The 13,724-nt window shown below is 44.6% G+C and overlaps 1 protein-coding gene across 5 annotated transcripts in view; it reads right to left on the bottom strand.

Annotated features, from left to right (window-relative positions):
* DPP6 (dipeptidyl peptidase like 6) overlaps positions 1–13,724 on the bottom strand; it is a 905,150-nt gene that overhangs the window by 164,037 nt on the left and 727,389 nt on the right. For all 5 annotated transcript variants that reach the window (XM_032394354.1, XM_032394352.1, XM_032394353.1 and 2 more), the window contains exon 7: positions 981–1,062. In XM_032394354.1, coding sequence (XP_032250245.1) covers positions 981–1,062 — 82 coding nt within the window. The remainder of the gene's footprint in view (positions 1–980; positions 1,063–13,724) is intronic.

The following is a 13,724-nucleotide window of genomic DNA, read 5'->3' on the forward strand; positions in this document are numbered from 1 at the left end:
GACCAAGGGAATACAATCGCACCACTGGGAAAAATGAGACTATTTTAATTCCTAAGACAGAAGACAGACTGTCCAATATTCTCTCACCCCAAGCTTTTGAAAATAATCATTTTCTGTGTTATTTTAGGAAAAGAGTTTTTGAAATGCAGCTTTACGTAATGAGCACCAAGACGCAGGAGGACATGGTGAGCTGGACCCGGGCCGTGTCACCTGACCTCATACTGCAGGGGCTTCCTGCAGGGGGCGATGCGACCTCGGGGAAGAAGATTTGGGTAATGCTGGAGCGGGAACACATCTGAGAGATCATCTTACCCCGCTTTCACTCAACACGGGGCGGGCCGACTGCAGCCTGACAGCTGAGGGTTCCGGTAACACGCAGGACTAGAACCCTCGCCTCCCAACTGCTGTTGGCTCAGAGCCCTTCGCGCTGGCCCGGCCTGGCCATTCAGTTTCTGGAAACATGTCGGTCTGCCAACCCGAGGGGGAGTCCATGTAGGTGTCTGATGTGGAGCCGTGAGGCTGCCCTGGCTGTATGCTGACCTCACACGCAGGGAGCCCGGCCCACAAAGGCCAGCAAATCCACCTCTCATAAAACCCTCGGAAGAACAGGGCCAGATTCCAAGAGCAACGCAAAAGAAACTTTCAATGACTACACGATTCTGCTAATTCCTACTGACAGTCCTTTTGACAAGGCTTATCCCCTTGACCTCCCAGTAAGCCTGTGATCTACACGCAGCTACAGCTGGGGCTATCAGGATATCAGGGCATTGGATCTGGGAACCACAGCACAGCCTGGTCCAGCTTCAAGATAATTCTCTGACAAAAAAGAAACGGCCATTTTACACATGCAAATATTCTGGTGTCCTTTTCCAAAATGTAGCTCACACAAACCCAGACATCAAGTGTCGTGAGACAGATTCAGCCTCTAATGTGTAAACTTCATCAAATTCAAACCTGGTCACTGAGCTTGATTGGCTTACCAGCTGCTGGCCTTTAGGACCCCAGCCTGCGTACTGAAGTTTTGCATTGCTCACTTCCGGTGGGTCCAGACTTTGAGGATCCCTGAAAGAAAATAAGTAAATAGATAAATAATCAATCAATCAATCAATCAACATGGTGGGAAACAAGAATGCTGTATGTTTATCCTCCAGCTCTAACTTTTTCCCTTCTTCCGTTGTATGACTTTCAAGAGCTCCTGTTATTAAAGAATGTCTCAGCCTCCGTTAGATTTCTTCAGATGTACATAATTTACATGAAGCTGAACCAGTCCCATCACTGCTTAACCCAAATAGTAAATACTTATCAAGAGACAACATGCAGAGAGGTCTGTAGATCAATTATTAAAATATCCACACCCATCAACATTAAAAATGGAAATGCATGGCTATGCAGTAACAAGTCCCCATGATTTCTGTTTCCATCTTGGGCTTTCCTGGTGGATCACTTTTTTCCTAAGCATAATGCCAGGTCATTCTGACCTTCCCAAACCAGCAGCCTGAGGACAAATTCCACCCTTTGGTTTGTGTTGGGAAGGAGGGAAGGAGGAGGGAGGGAGGGGAAGATTGAGAGAAAGATTTTTTTTCCTTTAAAACATCACTTAGATTTTTCATTCTTAATTTATTGATATGCAAAATACTATGCTAACAAAATCCTACTTATATACTTAAATAAACGTCATAATGAAAGAATGAAAAAACCTAACACTTTCATAAGTATAAAATATTTCAGTGTATTTTGTAGCTAACACTTTTCTACAGCATGTGGAAAAGATTCATTTTCATATTTCTTTCAGACGACGTATAACCTGTGTTCTGCTGGACAGGCAGACTCTGTCAGGTGCATACCCTATCACTTGGCTGTGATATGCAGAAGGCATACCTACGAACACACTCATTCATCTACTGAGAGGCTGTGGCTGAATGGTCTTTGGAAAAGGAAGATGCTGAATTTTAGGAGTTGCTTGAACAAAAGAGACGAGGCAAGAAGGAAGGGAGGTAAAGTGTAGGTACCGATTCTGGGCTTGAATCAGCAGAAAATTCTAAAGCAGTTGCTTACTAATACTACCAGAACAAAACAGAATACACTTAGGCGTAAAAAGTGTTGGGGAAGGCGAGAGAGTCTGCGATACCCCAGAGTAGTTTTACATGGGGTCCCTGGATGTAAAGAGATCAGGGAAGCCTGAAGATGGGGTGATTAGGTGTTAAGTAAGGGATGGCAATGATAATAGGATTCAGCTGGGAAGATTGATGACCGGGCAGTTAGAAGAGTAAGGGAGGGGTCTTAACATTCCCGGTTTTGAATGAATTTTAACAAACCCTACCATTTGTATGTTTTTAATGTTTCAAAGTATTTTCATAACATGGGCCATTTCCTCTTTAACTGTGGGTAGGGAAAGGCTTTCTAAGGACTCAAAATCCAGAAGTGATTAAGGAGTGACACATTTGACTACGTAAAAATTTTTAAACTTTTTGCATAACAAACACATCACAAACAAAAGACAACTGACAAACTGGGAGAAAATATTTGTAACATACACCATGGAAAAATAGCTAATATCCATAATATATAAAAAATACCCTAAAATATTGAGGTTACAAAAAACCGAAAAAAAAATTAGAAACATGAGAAAAAGACATGAACAGACAATTCACAAAAAAGATATAAAAGGTCCTCAGACGTATTAAAAAGGACCAAACAATGCAAAATTATAGAAATCGAAACTGAAACTACATTGAGTTATCATTTTTCACCTATGAAATTGCTCCCCTCCCCAAAAGAAAGAAAAGTATGGCGCACTGTATTGGTGAGGCTGTGAGGAAAAAGCCATCCTCATACTTTGCTGGTGGGCGTGAAAACTAGTGCAAACCTTTCAGAGGGAAACTTGGTCATACCTAATAAAATACACACTTAACTCTTGAACTAGAACACTTCTGGGAAGATATACCTCCTACAATACAAAAATACATAGGCAGAAGGTTACATTCATTGCAGCTTTGTAATGACAAAACACTGGAAACAATATGTGTTTGAGGAAACCATGGTACATCCATACAAATGGAATATGGTACAGATGTCAGAAAGAATGAAGACCTCCATAAATTGATATGGGGCGCTTTTCATGATGGAGTATGCAAAACTCAACAGACCATCTAGAGTATGTGACCCATCATATAAGGGATAAAAGAAAATATACACGTATCCTCATTTGTGAAAAAAAGAAATACAAGAAACATAAACCAGAAACCAGAGGTTAGTTATGTGTAGGGGGTGGGTGGGAAGAAGCAGGGATTGGTCATGAGGAGGCTGGATAAGAAAGGAGAAGCACTTCTCTGGGTATATTTATTGGTATAATGCCCAGTCTTAGACCACAGTAGGGTTTCACATACTTTTTGCATACTCTACAAATAAAACTAAGAATTAAAAACAATCAGGATGTGGGGGAACCCAAAAAGGAAGAGCAACACCACAACAGAGCAAAACCCTATTGGAAATGAAGCACAAAACTACACAGAAGGGGTGGGGAAGGAAAGAACCAACATAAACAACTTTGGGAAACAGTGTCGTGACTGGATACCATAAAGTCAAAAAGATCAGAGGACAATGGGTTAGTAATTCTTTTTTTTTTTTTTTTTTTTTTTTATTTTTTTTTTTTTTTATTTTTTTATTTTTTTTTAAATGTTTTATTTATTTATTCATGAGAGTCAGAGAGAGAGAGAGAGGGAGAGAGAGAGAGAGAGAGAGAGAGAGGCAGAGGCAGAGGGAGAAGCAGGCTTCCCGCTGAGCAGGGAGCCCGATGCGGGACTCGATCCCAGGACCCTGGGATCATGACCTGAGCCGAAGGCAGACGCTTAACCATCTGAGCCACCCAGGCGCCCCTGGGTTAGTAATTCTGAAACGACTTTATGTGTGTGCTAGAATTAAACTATTCTGCAAATATATAAATATAGTGGAGATAAAGAGAGCCAGTTTTCTTACTGCTGGAAAAACAAATTATAAAGAAAAGGGGAAGGCTAAAATGAACTGTGTGAAGTTGGCCTGGAATCAGAGGTATCAGTACAAACTCATGATTTCGAATATATACACACATACATCCAAAATGTAGATATATGTGTATCCAGGTGTTGGTGTGCATACATAGATGTTCTTGCTCTATTCACAGAGAGGCCTAGAACCAATGACCCCCGGTAACAATGAGCACACCCACTGCCCATATCTTGGTGTCTAAACACCATCATCCAAGGAAAGTAAATAGGGCTCCTAGGGGATGTAATCGTATCTGGACTGGAACAGAGAAAATACAGGATGAGTCTGGAACATCTTATGGGTCCAGAAAGTGAGGAAATACTCAAAAAAGACAGAGGCTGGTTCAAAGAATGCAGAAGCCAACCTGAAGGAGTTTCTCATGGCCAAAGCTAGATAAATCTGAGCAACAAAATAATCAATAAGAGTATCAGACTAACCGATAGAATAAAATCAATATTCCTAAGTCCATGCTAATATACATAAGTAATCAAATACATAAAGCAGCTCTTCCTCATGAGAGAATCCCAATTAATAAGTTAGAACGAAGGAAGAAAAAAGCATTATACATGTGGTATTTTTCACTCAAAATGCATAACCTCACTTCAATCATGAGAAAACACCAGACAGGGGCGCCTGGGTGGCTCCGTCAGTTAAGCGTCTGCCTTCAGCTCGGGTCATGGTCCCAGGGTCCTGGGATCGAGCCCTTCATTGGGCTCCCTGCTTGGTGGGAAGCCTGCTTCTCCCTCTCCCACCCCCCTTGCTTGTGCTCCCTCTCTCGCTGTCTCTCTTTCTGTCAAATAAATAAATAAAATCTTAAAAAAAAAAAAAAAAAAAGAGAGAAAACACCAGACAAACCCAAACTGAGGCACACTTTACAGAACAGCTGACCAATAATCTTTGGAAGTGTCAAGGTCATGATCAACAAGGAATGACTGACGAAATGTTGCAGACTGGAGGACATTAAGGAGAACTAATGCCTAAAGGAATGTGGGATCCCAAGAAAGGAAGGAGACATTGGTAGAAAAATAGGTAAAATTCAAATAAGTTGAATTAATAGCAAGGTGCCGATGTTAATTTCCTGTTCCTGATAATGACACTGTGGTTATAAAACACACTAACAATATTTCAGGAGTATAGGAGAAGTAGGGATAGGGATAGAAGAGAATCATTTGTACTGTTTTTGCCATCTTTCTTTGTCTAAAATTACTTTAAAAAGGAAGCTAAGAAAAAATCTCCAAAAAATTGAATAGCTTATATCTCATTGGTTATAAAAAATATTATAGAAAGAAATGAAAGTGAGAGAATTTCCCTCCAAACATACTGTAATCTTGATATTGAATTGGAAAAAAGTCTTTGATGTTTAGCATGGCATAGGTGCTCATACACGCATTTGAATAAACAGATGAGTGAGGATGGATGGGTTATGGGGGTGGCTCTAAGTAAAAGACCTTTTGCAAATTTAAAGACAAACCTAATGAATTCATTAGGTCTGGGTTTATCTAGAATTTTCCAAGCATGGAGCACAGAATAAGAAAATTTTCAAATCCCATTGTCTTACTGAATATTGAAATTCACTTTGTTAGGTAATGATTTCTAGGAGGAGTCTTGGATAATGGGGAACAGCAGGAGATTAGTCTCTCTCTAATCTAACAAGTGTAAATCCTCATAAATGCTAACTGGAGATGGTATCTCCAAGTAGACAAAGTGCCCCAGAAGATTTCATGAGCACCTGCTAACAATACCATGACCACACATGCATCCGGCCTTCGTTATCTTCACCCCTTCTGGAGGACTCACATACGCTCCCTTTTTCTCATTGCCAGCACATGAGACACGTTTCTACATCGAGAAGACAGCAACCGTTAACGGGAAAAGCCCGCGCTCCAGCCCCATGTCACACAGATTGGGTGCTGGGTGCAATTCTCTGACTAGCCTCAACGAGGAAGGGGGTAATAGTTACCCTCTCCTCCACAGGATGGTCGTGAAAATCAAGAGAAACAATGAATGTTACTTTATAAACTCTAACATGCTCTAAAGAAGGAATTGTTTTTTATTTTCCTAGCTAGTGAATCTCTGAAAGTTCAACACCTCCATGACGACCAAAGTGAGTTGCCGAGTTGCCTCGGTCTGTGTTTAGGAAAACAGCATCGTGCACGCACCTCACGCAGGGCAGGGAGCTTGGATGTGGTGGAAAGAGCTCTAAGAGGCTATAAAAGTAATTCTGAATTCTGCCACTAATTGGCAGGGGGATGTGGGGTAATAGAGAAACTTAATCTAAGTTGGTTTTCTCATGTATAAAATGAGAATAAAAATGCCCACTTTACAGGGCTGGACTTAATGATCCACTGCACATGAAAAGAGGCAGTACAGAGCTTACCAAGTAAATATTCAGTGAACGCCAGTTTATTCATTGGTAAACTGGTAAATAATTCAGTTGATTGTGCAAACCACTATATATATGTAACTTTAACAAAAGGTCCAACAATGTATCAGATCTGAGGACAAATTTACTGTAGAACTCAGCAATAAAACAAACACCTTGATTCCTGTATTATGCGGGGGTGGGTTTAGGGACTTCAACCCTCAACCCTGTTCTCACTTGTTTCTATGAAATAAGTCTATATTTTGCATTGGAATATGACGGTATAAGATTCATTTGCTTTCAAGTTAATGTGGATTTCAGGGTGGTCTCTTCAACTTCCCCTGCCACGTGGGGATCCCTTCTGCAGTGACTCACTTGATGGTCATCCAGGCTCTGCTCGAACCTCCCTCTGAATGGCTTGCCTTGCACAATTCTTTCTCTGTCCCAGCCTAGCAAATGGACAGCTTGGGTTTATGCTCAACCCACCCCCTCATATAAACACCTAGGCCCCTGGGAACTAGCAGAGAAAGCACGGAGCCAGGTGTAGTGAGAGCCAGTGGGGTACTAACCCTTCCCATCATTACTGCTCAGTCACCTTCTTCTCAACCATGATTCCATTCTGTCCTGCTTTCCTAACTCCAGTACCTGGAAATAGGACTTTATTTGCAAATAGGCTCTTTGCAGATGTAACCGAGTTAAAATAAGGCCATTCTCAATTTGCGTGGGCCCCAACGCCATCCTAATCCCTTATAAGAAGGGGAGAAAACACAGAACAGACAGACTGGGAGAAGCCCAGGCCGCAACAGAGGCTAGAGCCTGGAGTGACCACATCCACTAGAAGCCAGAGGAAGAGTGGAAGAATCCCTCTCTACAGGTTTCGAGGGAGCGTGGCCCTGTCGACACTTTAATTTGGATTTCTGGCTCCAGAAGTGTGAGGGAGTGAACTTCTATTTTGTTAAGTCACTTGGCTTGTGAGAATTGGTTACTGCAGCCCCAGGAAATCAACACACTCTTCATTTCTTAGATAAACTGAGGCCCAAAGTGGATAAGTGATTTGTTCAAGGACACAGAGCTGATCAGTTCTTGTCTAAAGATGAATCTCCTGCTTTGGTCAAAGGAGAAAGAAAATCCCCAACTGACTTAAGGAGCAAAGTAGAAAGACCCTCCGAGGGCAAAGCAAAAGTAGCCTCGGATGAGGTTTTATCTGCAAAATGCTCGTTGTGCCCACATGATGGTGCTTCCTTGTGGAGCCCGCGCTCCCATCAAAGGAGTCCTGGATTCCTCCTTCCCGCACCCGAGGACCACCGAGGGGTGTGTGTGTGTGTGTGTGTGTGTGTGTGTGTGTGTGCGCGTGCATGCATGTGTGGGAATGCATAAAGTCATGTTTCCATTTATTTTGTGGTTAGTGCCCTCCCCCCCAATTTTTCTGTCTTTTTAAAACTTTATTCATTTATTTTAAAGAACCCATGGCAGGCTCTGTGATAAATCATCTCCAGGAGATGGATTGGTAGAAAAAATGATTAAGGAAGAATAAAATCATCTGGACTTACCATATCTCAAAATAATCATGCAATCCATTTTGATTTTGCTTATTTGAGCAATAAAAAAACAGGGCATCAATCATGTTGAATTATGAAGAGTAAATTAGTACAGCAAAGTTTATTCATTTATCTTTCTAAGCTAGTTATAGGGACTGAAAAACTCCCCAATAAAAATGGTACTTGGAATAGTAAAGCTAAAAATTGCTTTTCTGGATCCTAACCTTTTGTGGCTAAAGACACCTAAAACCAGCATTTCATTATCAAATAATATGTGTTTTGTGACTCTTCCTATGTGCTTGGCATGGTGGGTCATGTAAAAATATAAGATATAGTCCCAGTGTATCTTAATATTAGATGCTCTTAAATATTATTGAATAATGAATAAATGGATGGATAAATGGATACATAAATGGGACCTCGTTTAATCACCTACTGATGATTGGTTAGGGTCAGTGATACCTCTAAACTCATGCAGAATTTAAAGATTCATGATATCAGTTTCTACACATATCTTAAATTACACGGTTAAATTCTTGAGGGCAGGGATCCTCATAGGCATTAGTCCTTCTGGAGTGGCCAACATTCGAGGACACATCCTACCATTAATTTTAAGTGTCTATCTATGGTGTATCAGAAGTTCCTTCCTCAGGAGAGAGCTGATATAGAAGTTCTCCTGCAGAGCTGCTCCAGTCACTGACAGATGATGGGGCGGCTCAGTCTGAAATGCTTGTGATGTCACCCCCATCCAATTCACGGGGACACTTTAACGCCTACGATCACAAGTACGAGTACTAAACAAAGTCACATGAAAAGTTTTTTTAGGTAAGAGGGGGGCTTCTCACTTATTTGTTACTGTGTCTAGACAGGTGCTCAGTAACCTCTGTTAACAAAGGAAATGAGAGAGGAGTGGGCAGCATTAGCTGAATGAAAAGCCTATTTGGGGGGTGATGGAATGTTGGAAAATTGAATTAGGTGATGGTTGCACCATTCTGGGAATACACTGAAAACCACGGACCTATACAGTTTAAATGGATGAACTGCATGGTTTGTGAATTACATCTCCATAAAGCCAGGGAAGGGGAAAGAAGGAGGGAAGAAGAGGAGAAGGAAGAAGGGGAAAACGGGGAAAGAGAAGGAGGTGGGAGGGGGACCTCTGGCTGCAGCTGCAGGCTGCCTTCCAGACATTAAGCCTCATCTGTAGACTCCAGATTCAAGGTTATTTTTGTTCTGCCACATCACCTCCTAGTGATTTAGTGCCAAGCCTTCATGCGCTTGATGCTTCCTCAGGATGTGCTCCCTGACGTGGAGTTCCTGCCCTGCCTACCTGCACAAGGGCGAATGATCCCACAGGAGACAGTAGCAGGGGCAAGCCTGAGCAGGGCTAGGGAGGGGCCCCCATGCTGCCCTAGACGGCATTCACAAACAATATGAACAATATTTCTTCGAGTTTCTGACATTTAGCAATTAATCAGGCAATAGGGGGACTGACAGACTGCCAAATGTAGCATAAAAAAATGGAACGAGAAGATTAGAATGTTTCATTATAGACTCGTGACTCTGCAGGTCCCCAAACTCTGGCTGCCACTAGCAGCCATCACGGGCGACATGGGGAAAAGACCCATATTTGGTTTCCTCTTCCTATACTTAAAACATTTGTTTCTACTGTTTCTTAAAGATATTCATAGACAATATATATTTTTCTATTCAATTATCCCTTCCAAGAGGAGGGGGAAGAGCCCAGCTGGGATATTTACTAGAACAGTGGACAGTTCGGAGGTTTGCCATTAAAGGTTTAGGCAGTAAAAGCTGCACCACTTACACAGAGGGTGTACAGGGTGGAGATCTGTGGGTCTCACGTATTAAGAAGGAACTCGGAATATTCCTTAAATTTAAGGTTGCAGACAGCTGAGATGAGGAAGATTGCCTTTTGCACAGTGAGAACTCAGACAATCCTCAGTGTATACGATCTTTAAGAAGGTCCACATCTGAATTTCAGGACCAAGTGTGTGTGGTGTAGTTAAAAAATGCATATTTAATATACCTATTAGATTCAAAGTATAAACTGCGGAGAGAAAACTGAGCAAAATCTTTTGGCCTGTGGTGCAAATGGGGTTTTCCAAACACGGCCATAGCAATATTCCTGGTCCCAAATGCTTTTTCAGAACTTTGGTGCTCCCCACCCAAAGAGGGAGTTTATTTTCTCCAAACGGACCGTGGCCATCTGACTGCACCAATGAGTAGAAGGCAGCCCAATTCCTCTGCGAGACCCCCCGGGGATGAGTCACACAGGCAATAATGCACTCCCTGTTTCCCTTCTTTGGGAAATGCACCTGTGTCACCATGCTGCAAGGTAGCCCAGGCCACATGGAGGGACGACACAGAGGGGTTTCAGCCAGCAGACCCAGCTGGGGTCTCGGCTGACAGCCACCATCACCTGCCAGCCTCCTGATGATTCTTGCCCTGAGCCTCTACTCTGCAATTCACCTGGCGGACACCCAGTGAAGCCAGGATGGGCTGTTCCTGGTGAGCCCCAAGCAAATGGCCGATTCACGAGCAAAATAAATATTGTCAGTGTTAAACCACTCAGTTTGGGGGTAATGTGGTATTCCGTCATAGTACCTGCAACATCCAGCATGAGTACTGTACATAGAAAATAAGAAGAAAGTACAGTGTGGAGTGTGGTTTAAGACGGTGGAGACAAAGGGATCTTCGTGGTGTCATCTGAAAGGTGCAGACATTTCACTTTATATAAAGAGCAAAGCCACCCTCCCTGTGTCCCCAGCAAGTTCCCACCAGCCAGCCAACCCCTCCCAGTGGATACCTCTTGCTATCCTTTGTTCTTATCTCTGTCCCACTCTCCCTAAACACTTCTTGTTACTGGTTCTTACCTTTTCTATCTGCCCTTTAGTCATTGCTATCTGAGTGGTCCAGGATTTGGGAGAAGTCATTGGATTCATTTGTAGTGGGGACGGTAAGCCCTACCTCTTGGGTTGTTCTGAGGACAAACGAGATGATTTATGTAAGGTGCTAGCAGCACTTTGCTCGGCAGGCTACAAGCCTGGGGTGCGGGAATGCACCATGCGTGCGCCGAGGGACTGGTCAGCGCCTCTAGCCAGTCCACAGACTGCTCAGAGCGTCACTTAAGAAGGCAGATTCCTGGTCTCAGCCCCTGGTGCACAGTGCACAGAGAGGGACTTCTTGCTGCCCTGTCCCCTCTTTTGTCCTCAACATCTCTCCTGCGTACCCAAGAGCTGGTCCTAGCCCAGCCAGCACGTCACAGCCTCCCTGCAGCTGAGGGAGGCCTCGCACTAAATTTGGTTGTGTGCAAATGGTAAATGCAGCTTCTCGGAAGCATCCTAGAAAGAAGGGGGGCATACTCTTCTTCCTTTTGTTCTTTCCAGCTAGCTGAAAATTCGGTGTGATGGCTAGACCCGGAGCAATCACCAAGGAGCACAAAGTGGAGGCTACCAGGCTGGAAAGCAAGGCGGCCGGCCCGGGTCCCTAACTCTCTGGGCTCCAGCCTGGGTCCTCTGGACGTGAGTCAGAGAGCAAGTTCTACTTATAAAAGCCCTTGTTATTTTGTGTTTTCTGTAACCCTCCCCCCCAAATCTCACCAAGTCATACTTAATATACCTAGTTCTGGGTGGATCCTAGAAATACACATTTTTAGAAGCTCTCCAGATGTTTTAAAAATAAATCAAAGATGGAGAATTGGCCCAGCTAACTGCCCAGCGTCCGCATCTCAGGGACGTGCACTCTGATGGTGTGGGCTGCCTGCGGCTCTCTGGATGAGCACAGGGAATGCTGGGTAACCATGGCCCCCCCCATGCAGCCGGAGGGCCTGGCCATGCGGGCATTCCACACGCGGGTGGGGGTAGTGCTCCCAGGCTGTGCACTGCGGTCCCTGACCCATGCTCCTTCTGACCAAGAGCTGGGCTTGTTATCTGAAGACACGAATGAGGCCCCTTGAGGAATTATTTTAAACCAATTTAACTGTATATGTTGATAGTAAAAAAAATAAAAACAAAACAAAAAAGTGCACAAACTTCCCAAGGATAAATCTGACCAAAGAACAACCTGGAGAAGCCAGACAGCATTACATCTCTAACAGCTCCGGGAGGGAGTGCAAAGCGCAAGAGTACCGAATGGTATAGAGGTAAAGTATCTTTGGAGTGAAACCGATTTAGATTCTACAGCCAAGGAGCAAAGCAGGGCGAGGGTGAGTGAGGGCACTGATCTCCAGCCCCTCTGCCTGTCCCCACTCCCTCCCCAGCATCTCGGTGCTAGAGAACATTACCAGCTCATGTGCTCGAAGCCTGCAGAGAAAGTCCTTTTCCCCGTGGGACCCCATTCCCGATTCTGGGGGCCGCCCCCGAGTTGTTCTGTCTCCCCTTCTGCTGCTCTGTCCCTCGACCCCCTCTGTCATCCCTTTCCACTCGGAAGGCACAACTTAGAACTTCCATATTGATTTTATCCCATCCGGAACTTTATTTTCAGAATCAGGCCTGGAACAGTCTTCTTATTCAAAGTCGTGTTCCCGAGGTTCCGTCAGGCCAGCTGGGGCTGCGCGGGCGGGCGCAGAATGAAGCAGGAGGAAGACTTCTGGGCTAATCCTAGTCGGAGAGGCCGTCTGCCGCCTCCCACTCGCTCACTCCAGCCTTCTCCCCACGGCTGCCCATCTGTGAGTCATGAAGGCTGAGCCCGAGTACTGTGCCCAGCAATTTGGAGGGAAGACTCAGTGCTCACTGAGAGGAGCCCAGCAGCCTGTCCACAGCCTCCCTGATGCGGTGACACCCTCCCCGTTGGGACCATGCTGTGCAACCCTGATCCGTCCTGCCCCGCGACCAGCCTGTCGTGCGCGGGTGAGCCCCATTGGTGATGCAGTAGACACACCCCAACTGCGTGTCTACATGTCTGGGCTGCTCCTCTAAATCTTCCCTACCTTGTCCCTCTCTCAGCCTTTCTCTTCCTTCTTTCTGTTGCGTTTTCTGGAAAATGGCCTCACCTTTGTTTTTAAGCCTTGCTGCTGAGTTTTCATTTCTGTCATATTTTTTAATTTCTAGGAGCTTTTTGTCCTGAAACACAAAGAACACTCTTCTGGGTGGTCTCGTGAGAGTAAAAGACCATCTCTGTGAACATGCTGGTAAGAGGCTTTGTCCCCACATTTTCTTCTCCTTGCACGAAGGATTTCAGACGAATGGTGATTCCTCACTGGCATCTGCAGTTAGGGATTTGGGACTGAACAGTGGAGGGCTGTTCTGAAGAGCTTGAGATGCACTTCCTGGCCCATTCTGTCCTTGACGGTGGGATCTTCTGTGGGTGGAGGAGGGGGGCCGGGGAGGGCAGTCTTCGAAGCAGTGCCGCTGGGATAGAGAAGGAAGGGGACAGAGGGGACCACGCCTCAGACTGAGATTGCTTCTCACTTTTCACATACGGTGGAGCGGACAAGGGCACCTGATGGTCGCCCCTCAGCCAGCTGTGCTTCCGGAACCACGGGTGCAGAGTGCATGAGGTGGCTTCCTGTCCCTTCAATCTTCCCACCTGCCCCCCAGGTGCACCAGAGCCTCCTATCCTCATGCCCGATGCTGTAGGCGACAGGAACCTCTGTCTCGGAGACCTTCTGTTTTTATATTTGCGTCTGCCTCACTATCAGCAGTTTATAACCTGTGACCTCATGTTCCTATTTTGTTTGCATTTATATGTGGTCAGAAGCTTCTTGCAGGCCAAGGCTTATTTGCTCTGTGCTCTGTAGTGCTAAGGACAGGTGATACTAAATATTAATGCATCTTCAGCACTGG

The sequence above is a fragment of the Phoca vitulina genome, unplaced genomic scaffold (genome assembly GCF_004348235.1).
Source record: "Phoca vitulina isolate PV1807 unplaced genomic scaffold, GSC_HSeal_1.0 scaffold80, whole genome shotgun sequence".
In the NCBI taxonomy this organism is placed as follows: domain Eukaryota; kingdom Metazoa; phylum Chordata; class Mammalia; order Carnivora; family Phocidae; genus Phoca; species Phoca vitulina.